Source organism: Erithacus rubecula (genome assembly GCF_903797595.1).
Source record: "Erithacus rubecula genome assembly, chromosome: 3".
Lineage (NCBI taxonomy): Eukaryota > Metazoa > Chordata > Aves > Passeriformes > Muscicapidae > Erithacus > Erithacus rubecula.
In genome coordinates this window covers 142,475,553-142,500,768 of record NC_136689.1, presented here as the reverse complement: position 1 = coordinate 142,500,768, position 25,216 = coordinate 142,475,553, and the positions used below count along the sequence as shown (strand labels likewise).

Genomic DNA, 25,216 nt, shown 5'->3' with positions numbered 1-25,216 from the left:
CACCTGTGTGTACACACATACACACATGGAAAAGGAGACCCTGTTATTCTTGATATTAACACAATTGTGCCATTACAATTGGCATTCAGGACATCAGAAAATGTCAAAATGTTTTGATTCAACTTGTATGCCTAGCAACAGGGAAGGATGTGCTCAGCTGTGGCTCTGGCTGGGGTGGAGATGGCTTTATGCCATGTAATTTTGTTAGCAGAATGTTTCTCTTTGTATCAATACTATATACAGTCTTATATTAAGTATACTAATAAAGAGCTAAGTAATTAAATAAATTATTTTCCCCAGTATTTTATAGATTATTGAATTTGTTTACAAAATTTTACAGTTAATTACCTAGGGGTTAATGACCAAAGCTCTAATACATGCCACTGTTTACTTGCATAAGAGTGGTGAAATCAGTATCTATCAAGACTTATATTTAGACCATAAACATGTCCAGCTTAGCTCATCATCCTGGACACCCTTCATAGCACACAATGAAAAATCTGACATTTTTGGAGCACAGTGCATCCTCTCTACTTCAAATGTTGTTGTTACAGAATCTTAGAATGGTTTGGATTGGAAGGGATAATAAAGATCATCCAGTTCCAAACCCCTGCCATGGGCAGAGACACCTTCCACTATCCCAGGTTGCTCAGAGCCTCAACCAACCTGGTCTTGAACATTTCCAGGACTCAGACATCCAGATCTTCTCCTGGCAACCTCTTCAAGTGCCTCACCACTCTCACAGAAATGAATTTCTTCTGAATACACAACATAATTCTGCCCTTAAAACCATTCCCACTTGTCCTATCACTTCACACCCTGGCAAAATTCCCTCTTCAACCTTCTTATAATGCACAATTTCCTAGAAATGGGAAAGCACAATTCCTTGCTTTCCACTGTGTATGGAAGAAAAGGACTGTGCATGAAGGAAAATTAAACTAGAAGCTCAGAGGCAGACAATTCAGAGTTGTGCAGAGAAGTTCCACCCCAGTGCTTATTAAATTAAAAAATAAAAAATAAAAACTTAATTCCTATAGTTTTATAGAGGAAAATAAATGTGGAGCATCCTGAATTCAAAAAGATATTTTCTTCCCTCAGAGAGGAGAAATGTTTCAGACGTCATGATTTGGATTCTTCACTTAGCAGAAATTGCTGACTCCCAGCAGCTGGCAATCAGTCCCAGAGCAGGCTTTTTTGGGCTTAATGTGAGTTTGGAAATCCTCTTAGAGAAAAATTAGGAGCTGAAGGGAGCTGAGATAGAAGTGAAGAGGTGTGTAGGGAGGTGAAGGTCTCGTCTTACAAGAGAGAAAGGCCAGCTGATACAAGAGCTGGCTGAAGACACTTTACCAATGCACGTGGGCCAGTGTGGACCTTAAAAACAAATTAAACTCAGTTCTCTGGCAGGTGCCATTTCTCTCATGGTGTTTGGCAGAATATGCTATTAAACAGGGTGAACTTCTACCAAACTGCAGGTACCAAACTACTTGGCTCTGTGTTACCTTCTGAAGCACAGACACAAAGCAAATGGTCACTCTTAAGTATGCATTTTATTTAATAAAATGCTTTTTATTTAATAATAGCAACCACAAGGACTACAGCTTCCTATTTAGAAATTCCAGGCTCTATTATGTGCTGACAGTCACTGCCAGAGAGAAAGTGACTTCAGGCTTGGATCTCTGTTCACGTATGACAAGAGCTACAGGAATAATTGATTTTACAGTTCACTGCCCAAATGGGAAAAATAGAAATGTGTTAAGTCAACTTAGAAAGAAGTGTTTCCTTCTTCAAAGTGAAATGAAACACCCATCTTTTGTTTTTTTTCTATTTTTAATGACAATTTACTTAGAAATTGCAAGCTACCTAGTCCTTGTGACTTCATATTTCAAGACCTGCCAATTAAGCACCACAACAAATCTTTTACAGCCTCATGAGCTGCAAATACAAGTTAAATAATACCTTAAACTCACCTGTACACTGTGAATTTAGATAAATTGTCGCATGCTGAGTCATGTAACACAGCACAGGATTCCACAGCAATTATTTAATGTGAGGAGCAATAAACTGAGGATGCAGAGAGGATGTTGATATGGAAAATATATTCCAGCCTTTTATAGTATATGCTATTTGACAGTTTCCTAAAGAGTTGGTGGACTGAACTCAGCAGTCACACCACTCCTTCCTCTCTTTGAACAGAGTCTGGGGTTTCTTTCTTGCAGGAAAATGGCATGTCAGTGAGCTACAGTCTGCAGGAGGAGAACCAGGCTGACACTGCAGTGTCTGCACATCAGTCATATTCCAGAAATAACCCAACAACTCACTGCACTTGTCCTACTGATGATCCATTTGTGCTTTCTGAAATTTGGGTTCTTTTTTGCCTTTCCAAAATGTTGACAGGAGCCGCCTCAAAATTAAATATCAAACTGATCAAATATTTGATGAGTTCTATTTCTAAGGCAGTTTGTCATTGGAATCAGACTGGTTAGGGTTATCCTGACTGATATCCTGCCCTTAAGCACAGGATGCACTGAGCAGTCTCATCAATGAAATGTCCCTATTGAAGCCACTCTTGCTCTGCTTATGCAGAAAATCATTCCAATGAAAACTTATTTGGGCCTACTTGAAATTTCCCAACAAACTGTGCTTGAGTTGTGTGAAGACCTTGAGCATACGAAGCACACAAATCTGCTCTTTTAAGCCAAAAAAACACAGAACTTTACATCCCACTGCTCTCTTAAAATTATTCTCAGCTACAAATATGTCCATGTATGGAGGAGGAATTGATTACTTCAAACAATGGAGCACCATTTGTGCAGAAGCAAAGACTCAAAGGCAAAAGATCTTCCTGTCCAAGGAAAGGAATATATAAAGAACCAGGTACAACAAAGTGCAGAAAAATATAGATTAAAAAAAAAAAAAAAATTAAGTCTCACTAAAATAAGGTGATTAATTTCCTTATTTCCTGTTCACATTTTGTAAAAAAGACGTTTATGAGCTAGATGCTGCCACAAGCAAAATCTGAGTACCATTGTTCAAGCATCATATAAATACAATAAAAAGTAGAATATATATCCTTTTCTTGGGAAACTTCAAATTCAAAGAGGCCATATACATTTTAAAAAAGAAATTTTAAAAGTCCATTTGACTATATTCCCCTTCAATCCAACAGGCTGAGTGAACCTCTGGTTTCATCAACACTCACAGGTTTTAGTTGTGGTGAAAGTACATCTACTGTCTTACAATGATGCCATCAAGAAACTAAGAGGAATTGTGAATTATTTTAATAGCAAGGGTATAGATATGAGCACCATGGGATTTTTGATACTCCTGCCTAATGTCAGGATGTCTACGAATTGCACCATTTGATTTCCAGGCTGCTACAGCAGGTGGCCAAGATCACTGAACCCTGTCATTTTGCTACCATGGCTTGGCTTCTGAAATTATAGGTATGATCTGAAAATAAGTTTATAGTAGGTTATTTTTGTTCTTCATCACACAGACTCTGATAAGAAGGAAGAGATACAGTGCCAGCCATGCCCACCCAAATCTATTTATTGAGAGCTTTGCCCAGAATTCACTGCTGAAATGTCTATAATCAGAGCAGATGCTGCGTGCTGGTTAATTACCTTTGTGTTCACAAATGGAGATAAAAAAATGAAACAATCACAACACTATTTCTAATCCTTTCCTCATTGTAGCAAATTTAAAAATCAGAAACAATGTAAAACAATGGCTAAAGAGGAAATATTTAACTATCTTTTGACAGTGAAAAATTACTTCAACCTTCATGAGCTCACTTTTTAAGCAGTTTGACATTTGTTACCAAGGCAGAGTTTTTATTTTATTTCCTTCTGCCTGTTACACAGCCACAAGTGTTACCAAGTAGGTTCCTATGATTCATATGCAAGTGGAAAGAAATCATGTCTCTGTTGACAGGTCTGTTATTTTTTATTATTATTTACAAATGCTCCTGCATATCCCAGACTCTCTACTTGATTCATGATTGACTTCCATTTTTCCCCAAAGAGGTGAGTAAAAGATTTTGACTTCTCTAGTCTTTGTCAAACCAGATCAGAAGAGAAATCCAGCAAGTCTTGTGTTTTGCAAGCAATCATAGTCAAGTATTTGGTACTCACAGAGGAGACAGAGGTAAACAAAGAGAACAAAATGAAAGCCTAAGCCCTGACAGCTCCAGAAATTGAATGCCTTCAAGCAGTGTCTTCTTCAAATTACCCAAATATTAGTTTATATCACAGCCCTCACAGTTCCCATCCTTTCAGAACAAGGACTGTGTCAGTGCTGTCATTTTGCTCAATTCTGTCAAATCCCACAAAGTTCACAGAAGCACCTTCTGGCAATGTGTTATACCAGCTCTTTTATGGTCTACAGAAATGGGGAGAAAAAAATCCTTTTATTTGGTCTAAATGTGCAATTTTTCAAGTTATCTGAATTTTGTCCATTATTGTACTAAGAAGAATAATCAACAGAAGATCTATTTTGAGAGCATACTCCAAGGTCTGTTGTAAAACCAAGTCAAATCAATTTCTATTACTTCTCTACTTATTTTGCTGGATTATTCTGAGTCTCAGAGAGCCCCATCACTCAGGTAATTGAAACAGTCAAAGTGACCCAACGAGATCAATCAGATTTTTATTTTAGAAATGTTTCAAAACCTATTTTTAATGAGTATTATTTTATTAGTATCATTCTATTATTTTATTTCAAATCACACTCAGAAAAAATCATTTACAGGCTGGATTAAAGGCACCTTCCTTCTTGCAAAAAATTGGTCTGCACGAAAATTGCTGTTTTTTGGCCCAGGTGCTGTAATGCTGCTCTGGCTTCTTTGATGTGGGGGATGTGGTTTCTATGCCATTTGCTGCCAGGAAACAGCTTAACATCTAATCCTGTGATTATGCCACGTTCCTGAAGTCTTCACTTATGACACTCTCAGGCAATGAATCATTTATAGATCTTTCACATGCATGCAAACACACATCAAATGGAAAAGCCAATGATAAAATAATACACAGCCCTTTTTATCACTACAGAAATCCACAATTTCTGTTCTAACACTGAAACAGAAATAATGGCTAATCAGAATATTTCCTGAGTATGTTACTTTAAGGCAATTACATTGATATGTTATAATTTACTGCAACAAAGCAGGGAACTTTTGAGTAGCTGGAACTGTATAAATTTGCATAACTATTACATCTTCACAGGTTCATTTTCATAGCCCCATAGATACCTCTTGTATTATGCATAGTACATATACCAGCCCTCAAAGACAATCAAATTTCATGAGCTTTGAGTAGCTTGCCATTTATTCTGCAGGCCATAATTTTATGGTTTTAAACAAAATACTTTTAATGAGTTTAGAAGTGGAGAAAGAGATTGATTGGCAGCTCTGAAGAGATGAACTGTATTTGTTTACAAAAGAAACTCAGTGTAGAGCAGAACCAGAGCTTTACCACCCACATGAATGTTATTTAACTGTGCCTTGGGGGTGTCCTGCTCTCCTGTTCAGCCTTTCACCCCTGATTCTCATCAGCCAGATGTGTCTGCCAAAGCCAGGAAAAGCTAATTCTAGCAGAGACATTGCAGATTGCATCTAGGCCCACCAAAAACTGTGAGATGGCAATGGCTTTTACCTTGGGTCATCAAAGAGTAAATATATGGTGCCTTCAACTGACTTTATGGTTTTATCCTTCCCATGGAAAGAATTTGGGAATATCTTGGGAGACCTTATAGCAGCCTTTCAATACTTAAGGGCAACTTACAAGACTTTTTAGCAGGGCATGTTAAGACAGGACAAGTGGTAATGGTGTAAAACTAAAAAAGGGTGGATTTAGATTTGATGTTTTGTCATGAGGGGGCTGAGACACTGGGCCAGATTGCCCAGGGACTGGTAAATGTCCCATCCCTGGAAACATTCAAGGCCAGGTTTGACAGGGCTCTGTCAAACAATACACAACACCCATTCAAACACCACACTGTGAAGCTGGAGCAGTAGAGGCAAATGCTATTGTAAAACCAGGCTGACTGCTAGCTAGATTTCCCAAGGTTTATGCCAGTCAAAGAAGTAGTGTAAGCTCATTTGCCTCTGTGTCTGGATTACCCTAAATATGTCTTTAGACTCATATTCTCACCCAAGTACTCATGTGTGTAACTGCAACTCACACAAGTTTCTTGGTTATGCAAAGAGCTTTCTTGAAGCATTAACCAATTTTGATCTAAATTTTTCTTCTTTTTGGCACTCATCACAACACTAGGGTACAAATTCTGGATATGTGATTAAGTCAAGTCATCTTAAGAAGCTATTCCTGTCCTGAAGAGATCCTAAAATTATTCTTATTTTGCCATAAAGCTACCAAAAAAAAAAACCAAAACTTTATTAGCTAAACTTTTGTCTAGTGCTATTCACCTCTGTTTGTCAGTGCTTTTGAGAATCACAGCACACTGACTCATCTCTTCCTCTTAGCCCATTCTTTTCTGATTGCCACACAGCCAAATCTTGTCTGGTCCTTGGAGAAAATATGAGCCCATTTGAGTGGGGTCAGTTGATTTTGCACCAACTGATGTTGCAGCTCTAGGTGTTCCTGCCTAGCACTGCACCAAAACTTATAATTCTGATCAGCTGTGAAGCTGCTTCCTGGGTCATTATGACTGATGTGATAGCTGTGAACACAGGTCTAGGCTTTTGCTGTCCCCTGACAATTTGTTTCTACAAAACAAGCCAAAGTGGTTGGGAAAAAAGAGGAACTCTTTTTTCTCATTCCCCAAGCTGCTGTCTGGGACACTTGCCAATAGCAAAGGATTGGCTTCCAGATGATGGATCTTGACTGTGCTGCTGTTGGCATCTCTGCTCAGCCTGGAAAGGCAATGAGAGTTGATTTGGTCTCCCTTCAGGAACTCTCTCATCATCATTCAGTGGGAATTTTTGTTCCTTAGGAGCTAAGGATTAGTGGTCCTTAGGGCATATGACCATGATTTTTAAGCAAGGTAACACTGGAAAAAATACTGAGAAGAAAAAAAAGAGAATAATAAAACATTTTCTCAAAAGGTAGAGAGCAGCCAAGTCCAGTTCTTGCAGTGAGGAGTAAAAGTCTGTTCCCACCTGCTCCTGCACTTTACTTTGGGGAAGTAAAAAAAAAAAAAAGGTATTGCACAAGCCCCTTCCAATAAAATTTGTGAAAAATCAATGCTGAAATCACCAGAAAGGAAAACCTTGAATTGAAAGAATGTCAGCCAAGTGAATGACTGTACAAACCACATAAATGGATTCAGACAAAATGAGAAATTATGATGAGGGAAGCCAAATAAATTCTTCAGTATATAACTGCAATAGTAGCTGTGAAAGAGAAATAAATCCTCCATGCTTAGTCTGCCTTTTACCACACTACTCACAACTCTCTAAATTAGCCATAATAAAAACCTTTTTGGTTATATGAGTGTAGGTGGGATTTGGAAATAGAATGCAGCAATGTGATTATTTCTAGTACATAAACAATGCAGAAAAACAGCAAAAAATGCAGATGAAAAGAGCAACTTCCTATGCTAATTCTAATGCTAACCAAAAGGAATAAATTATCAGTCCAATATAAGCAATTCCCAAGTATTTCCTCCAGAACAAGTCATCATCACCCTCCTACCTCGAGTCTCACAAGAATCTCCAGTTGATTTAATGATATTTCCATTGAGCACCCCTAGCAAAAATATTGCAAGGCTTTTGTAACACCATGTTTCAGGCCTAAACCCAAATTAATCTCAGTTTTGAACTCTATAAAAATGAAGATCATTGCTTTGATATACACTGCATATGTCAGATCAGAAAGTAAGAATCACAGAAAAGAAATATGCCAGTGATTAAAGAAACTAGTTATTGTCACATTATTAGTTACATGTTTTCTGCTGCAGCTAGGAAATCATTTAGTTCATTTTAGAGATCAGCCATTTATCTTCAGGCAACCAAAGATCAAAGACTTCATCAGTAATTATCACAAATTGTGCCTTGAACATACTGATTAAAGATACTTGTCATTTTACCCTATAAAGAGCAGTATATCAACTGTCTTAGTATTTCAGAATAATTATGTGTTGGACATCTGCTGGAGTCCCAGTCACAGCTAATCACCATTTGCATCAGCCAGACACCCAAGGAATCTTTAAAACTACCCATTACAAATGCACTCTAACACATGAAGGAAGTGATTGCCATTAAACACTAGAGCAGAGAAGTCTGAGATGGAAACTAAAGATATTTCCATGTAAAATTAACAGTTCTAGATGAAATTCTGATGTAAACTATATTAAGCAATTATAAATAAAAGCTATTTTAAATGCTGAGATTTTTTAAAAATTTATTTTGAAAAAAGCAATAATATGTATCAGCTTTCTTAGAACCACAAAATCATCTAACATATTACAATTCTCACAACAGATCCTATTTGGGCTACTCTCTGATGCACAATCAATACAGAATCAAAGAATATTCTGAGTTCTGATCCTGCAAGGATCATCAAGTTGAACTTTTAAGTGAATGGCCTGGACAGGGATTAAATCCACAACTTTGGTGTTGTTACCCTTATGCTCTAATAAACTGAATAATCTCAGTGTCTTCTTACTTCAATAGGTAAAAAAGTTAACTATTTGTGCAGAGAGCCATAACTATAGAGAAGAAAACTAAACCATAGATGACTTCTATGAGACATAAAAATATGGTTTTGAATAATATTTTGATGCTAGACTAGAACAGCCCAGGTTTTGCATATGCTGCTGAAAGGACGAAAATATTAGCAAACTGTCTGTGGGAAAGAACACATCATCAACAAATTTTATTTGAATGACACTCCTGGTTCTTGTGCTGTGCCAGGCACAAACCTCATGTCTTTTGGGATTGCTACATCAAGGCTAGATGAAAGAAGAACACTTCTCATCAAACACCAGTGCCTTATTAATGAGAAACCATATGATTAATCAATCTGATTACTTAAAAGTCAATTTATCTGCAGTGCAACTGCTAGCCAAATGAAAATAAGATTACTGTGAGTACAGTTTATTAATAATCCCCAGTATGCCATTGATTCAACTTGATTATAACACAGCAGGCATGTGATGCACATTACAAAGACATTAAACCAGCCTGACAACAGTGAATACAGAAGAGGTTTATGCTACTGGGTAAGCCACAGAAATCCTGAAGTGTAAGTGACCATTTGATTTGCAGATCTGCAAGGAATAGTTTATTTTATTGTAGATACATAAAGCTGATGTAATATTCCAGTATGCAGCTCTTAGGGCAGTTGAAATCACCTGGAAGAGTGAGTCAGTGTGGAGTTGAGACACAGACCTTGTAACATCCAAAACAGCCCCTTGACCTTCCTCACAACCAGAAGCAATTTAGCAGACACAAAGGGAATTCAGGTTCCCCAAAGGGAAATCAGTCACACATAGCTCACAAAGCTGTTTCACCCCACTGGCATCTCCCAAGGCTGCAGAAGATATGATCCTATTTGAACACATCTCTTGTGATATATATATTCCCTGTGAGCAGAGGTTATGGGCTGAAAATAACTGGAAAAAGACCTAGCACTTCTTATTTTTCATTGATTTTATTATTCTGTAGATAATTCTCTTCTAGTTTGTTGACCAAAAATTTGTCTTCCTTCATATTTATTTGACAACACAAAAATATCTCCTTTCAATAATAATCTTTGTTGTCTTAATTGTGCTTGAAGGGGAAAATGTACTATAGATTGAGAGAAAATATTAGAGAGAGAGGGAAGAAGGAAAGAAAAAAAGGAAGATCCCTGTGTGCTAGGTAGGGGAATGGGAAGAGACAGAAAGACTTAAAAATATCACCTAGATTTAAATAGAATCAATTATTATAACTAGTGTGCTAAGCGAGGAGATGAGGAAAGTGTCAGTGATGTCCAGAAGTCATTTGGTGTGATCTAGGGAAAATGGACATGTGCAATCCAAAGCTGCTGGCATCTAATTAATGTCCACAGTGAGAAGTCAGAAGTGCAGAACAAGAAACCTTCAGGATCTGCCTTTAGGCAGTGACACCTCAGCAGCCCAGACACAGAAGATTAGGTCAGGAAGTGGAAAGAACAGCTGATTTATGCAGACTATCTTTAAAAATCAAGGCAGTCAATTGCCTTTTCAGTGAGGAAAAAGCAAATCAGTGACATAAACTAGGTGAGCACTTTCACAGTCAACTTGTGGGCCTAAAAAGAGCATTAATTCTCTGAAGCATCCAAGTGCTATCAGGAAAAAAGGGTCAATAGAAAGTATGACCTATATGTGGTATGTCAAGGTAGAAGGCTTCTACTTTGTATTCAAGAAATATCTAGAAAACATTACTTGGCAGTGTTAACATCATATTTCAGCACATTTCTGGCTTTTCTGCAGGCTTCAGACTACTGTAAATCCAGCCTCCACTCTACTGTGTTCAGATCTTTCCTGAACCATGACTGGTGAATTGTCTTTGTTTAATGTGGGGGAAGTTTTTTCCACTTACAGAAGCCTCCCCTGATTCCATTCCCCATAAACCTTGCCACATAAACCCAAAATACCATCTATTGCATATGATGACACTTGTGAAAACAAAATTTACTTTTGTGATCCAATCTGCTTCTTGAATTCGTAGATTTTATACCAAACCTATGAAACTGAAAAAACTGTGGAGTTAGTAAGGCTTCAGACACCACAAACTACACCTTTCCTGGGGTTTCATGCCTAAACCTGGGGAAAAGAGTGCAATAGTAATGATTTAGTGTTCCTACACTTTACAAACTTCTGCTTATTTGTAATAGTTTGGAAAGTATTCTGGAAAAATAATTTATCTGCAGGTGTCAGGGGAAAAAGAAGCTCTTTTTGGTTTACTTACAATAGCTAAGGCTAAAATAAGGAAAGTCTTGACTGTTTGCAGCCTTACAGTAAAGTGAATAATCAGATTTAGTTCCCTAGAAAAGATAATAAACAGAAGGCACTTGCCCAGGAGATGCATTTTAAGAGCTTAAGTCTGGAGACTTCTTAGATCAAGGAAAACACAGAAATGCACATGAAATGCAGAAAGAGATGAAAATAGAACTAAACAAAATTAAAAACAGGAGAGACCAACACTAACTGTTCCATGGAAGTTTATGACATAAAAAGAAACTAACCAACATCCCTATAAGATTGATTTTTCCATTCCTGCCTCTCAGTAAAACTGTCAGCCTTGGAAGACCAGATCTATTAATGCTTCACCCTAGATTTAGCTAGTTGCATCAAATCAGAATAGGTTAAAAACAAATATAGGTGGGGTATATTTTGAGTTCTGGTATTGAATAGTTACTAATTCAGACATGGAGTAAGAAGGTCTGAACACAATGTATATAATCAGAGAGGTCTGCAGGTTTTGGTTGGGGTTTTTGTTCATGAAAAGGGTAGGATCCATTCTCATGCCCACCAGCAAAATTCTCCAAACCAGCTGAAGTTTAACAAACACATTCAAAAAACCTGGAAAGGTGTAGACAAGTTTTTAAAGGGAAGAAAACTTGACCTGGTGCCAAGTACTGCAGCACTGCAAGAATTAATATTACTCCTCTTCCTTCAATCCCTTACAGACTGGTATAAATTTCCAGATAAACCAGCAGTCAGACACATGGCCTTTGCTTGGAGTTAGGTCTAGCCCTACAACAGTTTATTTTCTAGCTCAGAATTTTATTTTTTTTTATGTTAAGCCAAGAGAAAATAGCCTTTGCTCTTTATCATTCATCATGCATAGGCAAAAAAGGCCATCACGGTCTATTAAATTAAAACATTCAGCTCAAGAACAGATGCCATGACTTATGGAGGTTTCTGAAGCTCAGCAAATGCACATCTGGCCATGTGGACTGTGCAGCATTATATTTATGATGGTTTGGTGTGTGGCACTCTGATGAGTGCAGGGCAGCAGCATGCTAAAGCCAGGTCTTGGTAGAGCAATTTCCTTTTGGTATTTCATAGCTCATCTGCTAGGATAATAATAATAATTGTCCTGGAGTTAACTTTCCCCATGGCAGCCCTCCAGTGCTGTGCTGGGCATTGGTGGCACTGCAGAGTTTTGGCTCCTGCTGAGCAGAGCTGGCACCAGAGCTGGGATATTCCATACCATAGGATGTGTGCTGAGCAGTAAAAGCTGAGCAAAAGAAGGGGGATCATTCACTATTATAATGTTTGTGTTCCAGAGAAACCCCTTCACACCCTGAAGCCCCCCTCACTTGCCAGGATGTGACTGGACATCACCTGCTGATGGGAAAGAGAAAATGAACCTTTTGTTTTCCTTTGCTCCTTCACATGGCCTTGATTTAGCTTCATTAAACTGACTTTATCTTTACTAACCATTTCTCTCTATTGCATTCTGTCTGTAGAGGAGGGGAATGATAGAATGGCTTGGTGAGCATCTGGCTTCCCATCAAGGTCAACTCACCACAATTATCCTTTAAAAAAACAGTAGTTTCCAGAAATAGGTGGAAGACAGAGCTTCCATCCAAGATAGAAAAATGGGAAGAAAATAAGGTTGTTTTTTTTTTTCTAATTACAACAGACCAAGATTTTTCCATGGAGACTAAAAGCAAAAATGGGAGTGGAGATCTTTCCATTTCTCTTCTTTCAACAGAAACTTGTCCAGAGGAAAACGAAAATAGGCACCACTCTCCAAAGAAGCCTCTCTCTTATGCTGTGTACAGAGATGCAGAGAGTGGCCTAAAATACAGTTATTTAATGTCCCTGGTGTGACTGTCTACCAGAGAGGCAGAGGGTGAGGTCAGTTTGTTTGCCAAAAGCACACACTGACCCCAATGTTTGGGAGAGCAGCCTCAGACCAAACATTCTCCCAGCCCTCGTTAATTCCCTGGTAGTTCCTCTGCACCAGGTGCTCCAGGCTTGCTTATTTTTAATATTTATGCAGAAAAGCTTTGACAGGAAAGGTTGAGGCAAGCTCAGGGCAGCATACTAATCAGAAGCCTTGAATCAAGGTTTCTTAACAGGTTAATGGTTGCAATATTCTGGGGTGAGTTTCTAGAGCTGAGGAAAGATGTTTTACAAAAAAGGAAAATAAACTCCAAAGCTAGCATTTTAAAAACATAAAAATAAATTAGAAAAAATATCAACAAAAAATAAAATAATCATTTTAAAGAAACCAATTTTCTTTTAAAACTTGCACAAAGAGCTCTCCTTTTTACCTGTGGTAAGTAGCAAGATCAAAGCCACAGTGTGGGACCTGCCATGAGTAAGGCATTGTGTGTAACACCCCCACCACCAACACACACAATACTCTGGACACAAAACCTTCTTTCTCAACATCCTTAGTAATGACTCATATCATCTGACTGTCATACACAACAATTGAAAGTCAGGACCTTTTTCTGAATAATTAATTTCACTTACAGCAAGCACTTGGTCAGGTGAATCCTACCTTAAAATGTCACTGTCAGTGTGGGGTAATCCATACATCTTGAACTGTGAAATGGTGCATGCAGGTGGGGGCTGGACACCCAGAAATTGTGTAACCAAGGGCCAGGTGGTTCCTGCAGAAATGTTTGAAGGGTTGTTCTTCCTAAAAAATCCCTCTACAGGAAATATAAAACTATGGCATGTTCTTCACAGACAATGTGGACACTGTGTGTGATGGAATTGAAGTAAGACATCACTCCTCATCCTCCTTACCTCTGAGGAAGTGGGTTTGCAGTAGCCAGCTCCAAACACCAGATTTTCTAATGACATACTGGACTGGTCTGGTCCTGCCTCCAGGTTGCCTTTACCCAGCCAGGAACCTTTCCCTGGACGAGCAAAACTACAAGGAGAAAATTGAGAAGAAAAATTAAATCAGAGGAGCATTGTTAGAGAAGAATCATTGTTGTCCCAGTATTATTTCCTTGCTTAGAAAAGATTTACAATTTTGGTGAGTTTTGCTTTTGTTTATTTCAAGTTGCACTGTAAATTCATCTTTTCCTTGGAAATGATTATTGCCCAGTGTGCAGTAGCTCAAGCAAAGTGAATGAAGTTTGTTTTCTAGGCATTCAGTCAAGTGGTTTGAGTGTTATCCTTAACTCACTCCTTTCTCTGCAGTCTTTTCCAGCATAACATCTCACCAACACAACCTTTCCATCTATCCACATGGATCACATTCTTATGCAACCTCTCATCAGCTGTATCTATAACTAATATTTTCTAGCTCTTCTCAAACTTATTCTTATAGATTGGAAGTTGGGTTGCCACTTCTCACTCTCCCACAGCATTAGCTTTCAGCACCAAAAGGATAAGACTTCAGCCAAAAAACTACATTTATTTTTTCTGGGTGAAATGAGATTTCCTTGTTATCCAACTTCTTCCTCAAAAACCTGACAGAATGCAAGTTGTTTCATTCTCAGTGTTGACAATTGTGGTCAGTGCTCCCTTCTGACTATATTTGTACATTTCCTATTGAAGACCAGGAAACTATTAAGGGTGGAATAACCTGTCTGGAGTTTACCCAGCATCAAGCCCACCTTCAGTATTGATGCACAGCCAGGGCTCATACTGTGGATTAATCTGAGCACTACTTATATTCCAGTTAATGAGGTGATCTGTCTTTATATTCATTGGAGAGGAATTAGCATTTCCAGCATATGAGTCATCTCTTGCTGAAGCAGTGATATCAAACAGATCAGAGGCATTCTACCCTCCAAGCATTTAATGCTAATTGTGGGCTGTAAAGAGAGGCTGGATGGCTTCCCCATAACAACTGGAGATGAGATAACCCCTCTGTTAGTCCCTCTGATAACTCTTGCTGTATACAAATCACTCAAGGTTTCAAGAGGGAAATCAGTCTACTGATTTGGGGGAATGCAATGAGTCAAATTACAAACTGTGATTGCCAAATTGCAATGCAAGCAGCCAGAAGGGTTGTTCTTAAAAAGCATGCAGGCAAAGGTGGAGCTGAGATAATGAACTGTAGAGAAAATGGGAAAACACATTTGCTGCTTCTGCCAAGTGCAGGGGTAATGCCACTGGCTTTGTGCTCCAGCTGCCAGACTGGCATCACCATCCACAGGTGTCTGATGCCCATCCAAGCATCCCAAATCCCATTATACCCAGGAGGTCTGGTCGTCTTGAAAGAATATAAACTTCCAGCAGAACACAAAAGCTTAAAACCATAATATGCCAGAATTAAATGCCAGAGGGAAGTGCCATTCCTGCTGCAATGCCTTTCCCATCTGAAGTTATTCCTCTATGCAGATGTGTGCCACGTGGCCACATCAGCTCAGATAAAACTAATGAATTATTATCTATGCCTGATTCATTTTTTAGGGACAGGTTACAGTGCTGAGTGCTGTACAGAAACACACAGAAAACAGAGAATCATAGAATCACAGAACACCCTGAGATGGAAAGTATCCACCAGGATCTCTGAAATCCAACTCTAGACCCTGCATAGCGCAGCCCCAAGAATCACACCATGTGCCTGAGAATATTGCCCAAATGCTTCTTAAACTCTGGAAGGATTTATATTAAAGATACAAAGAAAAACAAAATCATTAATAGACATACAACAGGTGAGGTTCTTGTAGGAAAGAGTTTTGCAACATTGGAAAAAGTATCTCAAGCAAAATTACAAGTCGGACCAGCTTCAGAAAGTTAAATACACATCCCTCTCTTTTCTGCAGAACAAAACTGCTGCTTGTTATAGATAAATGCTGGAAAAAAGTGTTCCCTAAGAGGGAGGATGGGTTAGAAGAAATCTGCAAACATCTATTCTTGCTTATGTATATTTTAATTTATGTGATCAAAGCAATTCCCAAATAGTTCCTTCTAAGCAGCATGAAGCCTTTCCATATATTTCCCACATTTAAGATAAATGCAATAAATAAATAAACTATTAAATAAAGCTATTTCTAACAGACAAGAGCTATACACCACTGTGAATAATTTCAGCTGTTATTGAACAATGCTGTCTGCTGTGGTCTGCTGGAAAGGCTCAAGAAACTGAAATAAAAAATGAGTGCTGTGCTATCAGAGAGAGAAGCTTAAACAAATGTTCTGTGCACATGAAAAACTCCTCATTAGAATATGAGCAAAGCTTTCAAAGGTTTAAAGGGAAAGAAGAGCACTTTTTAATGCCTCTTTTTAGTTATTTATCTTTTGCTTTTACAGCAGAGAAGGGTTTTTAATCTGTTGGTTTTACAGAAATTGATTTCACATAGCACTGTAAAACAAAAACCCTTTTTTTGGGAAACATGCCAAAACATCATCATTATGCTGAGGGAAAGTTTAAGTGGAAGGCTTACAAACTGCTGAGTCCCTAATATTTTCTGAAGAACATTTATGCTTGAATAAAATTTTTATTAGCAATAACAGGTTAATTTGCTACATCAATTATTTTTTCACTGTATTTATTTCTTCTAATTATTTCTGCTAACATGCTCTTCTGAATGAATCATGAACCTTGGTTGCTTACATGTCCATTTGGACCATCTATTTAATAGCACTGATTTAACATCAACATTTAGATCCTTATCCAGTGTGATGACCTCAGCTTTTAATTGGAGTCAGGATAAAAAAGGTCAAAAGAGGTAACATGTGTGTGCCCAAGAGGATTAAAATATGTGCAGAAGTATTAATATTTTCAGTGAAAGGTTTTATGGGTTCTTTTAGAGCTGGCCTTTTGATGACCACGAGTGGTGTGGCCCTGGCACAGGTTACCAGGAGAATTTGTGGATGGCTCATCCCTGGAAGTTTTAAAGGCCAGGTTGGATGGGGATTGGGGCCACCTGGTCTAGTGGAAGGTGTCCCTGCCTATGACAAGGAATGAGATGATCTTTAAGGTCCCTTCCAACTCAAACCATTCTATAATTCTATGATTTTATGCCTTTATCCTTCAAAGGAGTCTCCCAATTATTACAGCAATCATCTGTGGACACTCAGTATAGTAAACCACCTTGAAAAGTCCATTTGCTTCCTTCATTACAGCCTGCAAGATCCAGCAATCAAAATTTAAGACCTTTCTGACTTAAAGGTTATATTCAAGCAATTATTTCCAGCAGGCATGGTTATCTTCCATGCATTTGTGTCCATGACTTTGTGATTTATACTTTTGGCCTCTGCAACATCTTTTGAAATGAATTGCATGTTGTAATAAGTGCTGAACTTTCTGGTTCTTTTCAACTTGCTGTTGCAGAATTCAATGTGGCAACACTAGTTTCTAGTAGAGCACAAAATATTAAATAATCATTCCCTGTTTATTTTTCTTCTGTGAACAATTCTCTTACACATATATGAAATGACAATTTCCTAGCATAAGAAATTGAATGCCCTTGATAAATGCTAATTCAGATGTGTTATTGAAGCAAATCAGAAAAAATAATTTTAGGGTAGTTTAATAGAATACCATGTTCCCTTTCAGATTAACCTGCCCAAAAAAAAAAAAAACAACAAAAAAACCCCAAAAAAAACCCAAAAAAACCCCACAAAAAAATAACCAAAAAAAAAAAAAAAACCAAAAAAACCTTTTATTTAATTTTTAGGTTTTTTTCTTGGGGCTTTCTTTTTTTTTTTTTTTTTTTTTTTTTTTTAGTAGCGGGGAGGGTTTGGTTGTTTGGGGTTTTCTTGGTAAGCAAAACAACTTTTTTTGTTAATTGTTAGCAGAGTGGGGAATAAAAAAAAAAAGATTGAGATCTGATTCTTGCTTGGGAAAAAAACCAAAAACCCTAACTTGCACTATATGAAACTATCAAACTGTAAAAAAAACAAAACAAAACACCCAAACAATCTCCATACACACTATCATCACATTTCTAATGACAAGAAATTACAATCTTGTGACTAAACCAGGAGTGGAAACTCAAGAAATGAGCTTGTATCCCATTTAGGCCAGATCCTTGGAGCAACCACTTCTTTTTCTCTCAGTCCCTTATACATAAAATATTACTGTTTTAAAAATTGAAAATATAAGTCAGTGCCAGAGAAATAGCGTAACTCAGAATTAAACCCTCACAGTCCCCACCACCACCTGTTTGCATTTCACCAGGAACTGCCTTCTCCCACAGATCAGGAAAATTGTAGTGACAACACTAATTTCCCTCATTGTTTCAACTCAAAACTTTAATATAGCTTTTGGCAAATTACTGCTGGCACATGGTCATTGGGTACATGGGTGATCTGTTATTTATTTTTAAGAATAATCTGTGGATGTTTACAGACTGTGCTCCTCTAGACATGATTCTCTCTTATCCAAGGAGTTTCACCAAGGCCACAATCAGTGACAGTAAAATGTTCTGAGCTTCTGGGGTAAAATGGATAAGATTTATTAAAATAAAATTTTAATGAAAATATATATCTCTCCTTAGATACCAAACAGACTCCAGGGGGAATCTGGTTTGAAATCTTTAGTGATTTTGACTGCTGGAAAATACTGGTTCACTTGTCCTGAACTTAACCTTTGCTGCTATAAAACCTGAAAGCAGATAAAGTCACGTGGTGATATTTAATTTACTGTTGAGAGGGATTTTTCTTTTCAAATTTGACTCAGAAATTGTCAAGTTTTTCTTATGTGATTTCTCAGCTAGTAGCACAGGAGAATGGAGGTTTATCTTTGCAGATACATAACAAACTACCAAATAAAAGAAAATTCAAAGGAAAAAAATCACCCAGTTATTATAGATATTATATAGATATAGTTATTATAGTTCTTAGAGTAAAAGAATATAAATCAGTATTCTTCTAATAAACATATTATGAAAGTAATAGCTCTTTACTACATATAAATTTCATTTTCTTTCTACAGAGTAATTTATTTGCAAGCAGGGTAGAGAAGGGAAATAATTGAAGAACTTTAGTCCCTAGTATAATATTTATGCGGTTTCAGACACATGCTGCCCAAAAATAGGAGACAGCTACACCTCCAGCTGCAGGAAAATCTGCATAATCTGCACCCAGACTCAAGGTACACCAGGCAGCACAGTGTGTGTATCATTTATAGATGGATCAGTTGTGCTTTTGAGGAACAGGAGGATGCCTGGAAGTAATCAGATTTAGGTGAAATAAAATTGCTCAAGAAGGGTCAGGCTTGGCCTAATTCCTCAGTGCAGTGAAGCAGTGAGCTACATCAGCAATCTTTAAACATTCTGTCCCTTTTTCTCTCTTTCCTCTTCCAGAAAGAACAAGGTAAAGATACTGAAAAACTGAGTATCTGTGTCTTGGTTGCTCCACCAACAAAATTTAAATGATATTATTTCCCCATCTCAGATTCCACCAAGATTTCTTGTTTCTCAAACAGTGAGTTGGAGATGAGCCATTAAGAATTCAACGTTGACAAGTAAAATCCTGAAAGCCTGCTTTGTTTTTTCACATAAACTTATGTATGGAACTGGGGAAAGGAATAGAAAGTTGAGGAGAATCCAGAAGTCTGGGAAAAATAAACCCCTTCTTGTGTCAGCAAGAGGAAACAGGTTTGCCAGCTGCTCATGGCAAAGAATTTGCTTATCTGCAGAGTTTTCAAGACTGGCTTTTTTAAAATTTCCTTGGTGATTTGGGTTTTTCTTTTCTGGGAAGCAGTGAAGAGCTCTATAGAATTACTAAACCATAATTTTTTTGTGTTTGCTTCCTAAGTGAATCCAGTGTAAGTGAGGCACTGTGCTTGAAGCAAGTCTGAGAGTAAGCAGACCTCTACCCCACAGACCCACACAAATTTCCTGTGGGAAAAACAGAAATATTTCTTGGAGTCTGAATTCTGTTGGAGCAAAGTGTCTTTTCTAAGAGCTGTAGCTGGCTAATAAACACTGGCTGCTCTTACAGTCCTGGCTAGAGACAGGGAGCTGAGGGAGAAGTGAGTGCCTGGGCCCAGAAACCAAAATCATCCAAGCAAATGAGAAAAGCTTGGGACTAAAGCCTTCACTCCTCCACCTCCTCCTCACCTTCCTCTTACAAGTGTCTGCTCACATTTAGCCCTTGGATATTAGGAAAGAGAATTGAAAATGTTCGGGTTGTTCATGGAGGCCAGTGCCTCAGCAGGACAGCAGTCTCAAGCTTGAACATTGATCTCTTTTTTTTGTTATCTTTTTACAAGCTCACTCTGCTCATCTCCTGTCATCCTGGGTAAAATGAGGCTGCCAGAGGCAACAGTCTCAACTTTCCAAAGAGCACTGTCACTGGTATCAAGTTAGGATGTGGCATGCAGCTCCTGCTGTAGGTTCTGCTCTATTCCTCGCACGTTCTAGAAGTCTGAAACAGCACTCCATGGTCTGCAGGTGTCAGAAGCACTGAGTGCAGACAGCACAGCCACTGGCACTGCTGTGCCCAGCCCAGCCCTGGGGTCACAGTGCCCTGCTGTGCCTTGTCCAAGGGTGTGGGTTTAGGGCAAGGAGAGGGGAGCAGAGTTTTGGGTGAGGACAGCAGCTGTCACAGCCACTGAGCCCCACAGTCGTGCCCTAGTGTCCCACTGCCTGGAAAGAAAAGCCTTGGGCTTGGTCCCTGGCAGTCCAACCTCCTGAACCACTCCTTTTGGAGAAGTCAAAGATCTCCAAGGATCACAGAAAGAATTTTTAACCAAGCTCTGTCCCAATGCTGTACAGAACAAGTAAATGCCAAGCAGCCCCTTCACTGCTGCAGAGGGATGCAGCTGCCCAGGGAGCCAAGAGGAGGCAATTCAACACCAAAGCATCCCACCATGCTCATGGTCATCCCACATGTACAGCAAATATGATTGCTCTGGAGAAAAGTGCACCCACAAGACCCTCATGAGGTTCAAGAGATCCGAGTGCCACCCCTGAGTTTGGGCATTCCTGGGTAAGAGCTCAGACTGAGACTCCTTGAGAGGAGCCCATGAAGAGCTTGAGGGTTCTGGTGGGTGGGAAACTGGAGATGAGCCAACAATGTGCACCTGCAGCTCAGAGAGGCATCCACACCCTGGGCTGCATCCAAAGCTCCATGAGCAGCAGGGGAGGGGGGATCCTGCCCTGTGAGACCCCACCTGCAGAGCTGCACCCAGCTCCAGCATCCCCAGCATCCCCAGCACAGAAAACTCTGGGATACTGTGGAGCTCTCAGGACAGGCCCAGAGGAGGCACAAAAGTGATCAGGGGGCTGGAGCATCTCCCCTCTGAGGACAGGCTGAGAGAGCTGGGGGTGTTCAGCCCTGAGAAAAGGCTCCAGGGTGACATTGCAGCACCTTTCAGTACCTGAGGGCAGCTCATAAAAGAGAGGGAGAGACATTTGATAAGAGGATGTAGTGACAGGACAGGGAGAAATGGCCTTATATTGAAAAAGATATTTATTTCAGATTTATTTTTTTGTTTCTTTTTTAACTGTGAGGGTGGTGAGGCCCTGGCACAGGTTGCCCAGAGCAGCTGTGGCTGCCCCATCCCTGGAAGTGCCCAAGGCCAGGTTGGATGGGACTTGGAGCAACCTGGGAGAGTGGAAGGTGTCCCTGCTCAAGGAAGAGGCATTGGAACTGAAATATCTTTAAGGTACCTTCCAACCCAAACAATTCTATGATTCTGTGCTAACTAAGCTGGAGATGAGTTCACTCAAAGTCTGCCTTACCCCCTTTCTACTCAGCCTCTCCCTTTCCCAGTAAATCCACAAAGCCATTAGCAGTTGCCATGAGCTTGGACCCTATCAAAAAACTGTGTTAGACTTTTTAGAAAAGCTGAATCACAAAATTTCCATCCAGAAGCCTTCAAAGGATCCCAGACATGTGAATTTCACTCATTCTCAGGCCGGTAAAAGGTGAGGGCTTCAAAGTCTCAAACCTAATGTAATATTTATTATATCAGAATTTTTAACCAGGACAAACATCAATATCAAAATGTTCACTTGTGAAAGAAGCAGGAGGTAATGGAGGCACCCTGGAAAGGTTTCCTCAGCAGCAGCTGTTTGTGAGTATACTTTACCCTGAAGGGAAAGGCCTGAATTGGCCTTGTTGGTTTTACTCTTTAAACACAAACAACATGGAAGAACTTGAACAAGAATATCTAATTTGTCAACAGAGCTCACAAAATATGAAAAGCTGAGCCCACAGGGCATATATGAGCTGATAGATGTGCTTCAGGTAAAGTGACATTGATGGAAGACTTCAATACAGCAGTGAAATTCAATTTTACGTAATTATTTCCAGGATAGGTATAGAACTGTTACAATTTTACATCTGGATCTATAGATATGTGTAGGAATAATGTGTATATATACACACACAAAGTATGTACCATGGTGGGGCAGTTCAAGGTAGCAAATGAAACCACAGTGAAACTGCATAGATTTTCTTTTTCCTTCATAATGCAACTATCCCCATCTTCTTGGATGGGGACCAGCCTGGATGGGGCTCTGAACTGCCTGGTCTAGTGGGAGGTGTCCCTGCCCATGTCAGGAGGGCTCAAACTAAATGATCTTTAAGGTCCCTTCCACCCCAATCCATTCTATGATTGTATGATTTGGGGTTTATATTTTTCTATGATGCGATCAAAAAAAAGACTCTCAAAGTCATTCAGGTTCTATTGTGTTATGAAAAAAATGTGATTGCATACTTAATTTTTTATGCTCCTAATAAACTCCAATGATAAATTATAAAAACAAAAGTTCTGAGCTGTGGGAAATCCAAATAAGTTTTAATTGGCTGTTTTTGTTTTAGTGTGCTTGGAAGTGCCATTTATTTTACATTACTGTCTTCATCCTGATTTATACTTAGAGAAGGCCTGATATAAAAACTCTTTGGGTTTGGAATATTTATCAAGAAGAAGATAAATCCTCACTATCACACTTTAAATGATTTTATGGCCTTAAGCAAATGAGACTGTATATTGTGTTGTCAAAAATCTTCATTCCACCACATTAAGTAAGTACATTGTATACTTCACAAATGTCCACAAAATAGTCCTTTAAAAACTATAATAAGCTGACTATGGAACAGTTGCTCATCATGTGATTTATGCCTAATAACAGCAACAAGGCTGTGCAACCCCATTCATTAGAGGATAGCACAGAACTGAAAACAGTCATTAAGACTCTTAAGCAATTGTGCTCTCATCCTTTCCTATAGTGGAACAATGAGGAAATTTTCTGATCAAAACTATGTGGTTAGAATTAGTCTGTTACAACCTAACTCACTGTTTAAAAAGTCAACACATAGAAAATCAGAGATACAGCAGTTACCTGTGTCACAGCAGCAGAACACTGATATGTCAGTCTGATCTGCTGATATGAGACACATCCCTGTCACACCTCACAGGACCATAGAACCTTAGAATGGTTTGGTTTGGTTTGGTTTAGTTTGGTTTGGAAGGGACCTTAAAGGTTATCTAGTTTCAACCTGGCCAGGGACACTTTCCACTAGACCAGGTTGCTCAAAGCCCCATCCAGTTTGACCTTGAACAGTTTTTAGGGATGGAGCATCCACAACTTCTCAACTTCTCACAACTTCAGGCTCAACCTCTTACCATCCCAATTCATTCTGTGGCATCATGTTCAAGCAATGCCTTTACACTAATGGAGAACTGAAGCAAAGAAATATAAATTCAACACACAAAACCTGAGGAAAACAAACTCTACATATTCATCTTTCCTCTCTGACACCAAGCTCTTTGCACAATATTTCGCAAAATTAAGATCTCTTGGCCACTTGGGAAAAAAGACCTTGCTGGAGTTAAGGGGAGCTGAATAAATCTGAACACTGCAGTTTGCTTTAAAACCAAAGGAGTTCCCTCTCACCCACCCCCGTCTATCTCATGTGCTGACAAGACTGGGCTCTAAGTAAAGACCTTTGCTTCCCTTCACCTACTCTAAACATTAGGGGATTTTGACCTCCTGCCCTGTTCTATTTGAAGGAGTTCTGAATTATTTTCTTGTCATTATGAATCACATAAGTCACACCTGGACTCCATGGGACTGCTGTTAAAGTGCTGCACAGTCAAACCAGATGATGCTGCAAAGTAAATCCAGTGGGAGCCCTAGCCAGAACTGACTCCTGTGTGCCTCCTCCTAAACACTTTATGATTTATGCTCATGCACAGAGGCCATGGATGAGTCCAGCTCTCCTGAAGGCTTTACAAATCAGAGAGGAACAATATAAATTATTTTAATTGCTTTTAGACTAAAGAGGAAAAACAACCAAGGAAAACAGAATTTGCACTTTCCTAATGACAGATGGAAAATATAGATCAAGATTAATCCAAATTCTTAACCTCTTTCCCAAAAGTTTTTATTTTTTGACCAGACCCCCAGTGTCTTACTAAGGGAAGAGGCCCATGTCAGAATTTGGTTCTAAACCCTAATCTCCAGACTCTCAGCCCAGGACCAAAAACTTTTAAATTAAATTATCCTCTCTGCTTCTCCCATCCAATGAGCAAACTGTATGAGAGAACGTTGCATTTTGGCTATAGGAGCAGTGAAAGGATGATGCAATATAGTTCTTCGTGTAGTGGAAAAGCAGAAAGAGAGCTTTATTTAAAGAAAGAATACACTTATATATAGGGTAGCTCGTGCAAAACAAAATAGAAAAGACTCACTGGTCCAAGAAGGCAACACCTCTTTGAAAACATGCTTTCTGCAAAACATCCCGAGACACTCACACGGCTCTCACACACCCTGCAGGTCCATAATCACTGTTATCATTTCTTGTCCTTGAGAAACCTAAGGCTCCAAGGCTGCTCTTTCCCTGGCTCCCAGCAGTATCCAACAGCAAGAGAACCCATCAGAGGAACCTCCTCTGCGTCCCCAGTGGCATTTCTGTGCCCTTACCTGATGAGAGGCTGGTGCAAAGCCACCAGGGAGGCGTGCACGGTGACGGACACCACGGACAGGTGGAAATAGTCAAACATGACGGGGACGTGGTGGTGCAGCCCCCGGCGGGGGTGGAAGTGCAGACACAGCGTGCGGCTGCTGATCAGGGGCATGGCTGGCACATCCCTCAGCCTGCAACAAAAGGGGTTTGCAATCTCACTGGAAGGCTCAGCTGCCACAGCCCGTGGTGTGCTGCAGGCAGCAGGCAGTGGGTGAAATTTTATCCCTCCCCAGCTTCAGAAGGGTTAACATGACTGAAGAGCATCTTGTGCTGTTCCCTCCGACATAACTATTAATACTAAAGTGGATATAACTAATATAAATAAAAATGTTAAAAAATAAAGAACATATGCAGAGTTATATATTAATATACAGTATAAAAGAAGAACAGATGAGACACAGTTCTGGTTTTCCCTGGTGATTGCCCTTGATGTCCAGCT

General features: G+C 39.2%; 1 protein-coding gene across 6 annotated transcripts in view; it reads right to left on the bottom strand.

Moving 5' to 3' along the window:
- Positions 1-25,216, bottom strand: part of FAM135B (family with sequence similarity 135 member B) — a 183,443-nt gene that overhangs the window by 34,311 nt on the left and 123,916 nt on the right. For all 6 annotated transcript variants that reach the window (XR_013773751.1, XM_079301872.1, XM_079301874.1 and 3 more), the window contains 2 exons: positions 24,735-24,908; positions 13,696-13,822 (listed from right to left, as the gene is read on the bottom strand). Coding sequence is in view for 5 of the 6 variants with exons in the window: in XM_079301872.1 (XP_079157998.1) it covers positions 13,696-13,822; positions 24,735-24,908 (301 nt within the window). In the remaining variant the exon portion in view is untranslated. The remainder of the gene's footprint in view (positions 1-13,695; positions 13,823-24,734; positions 24,909-25,216) is intronic.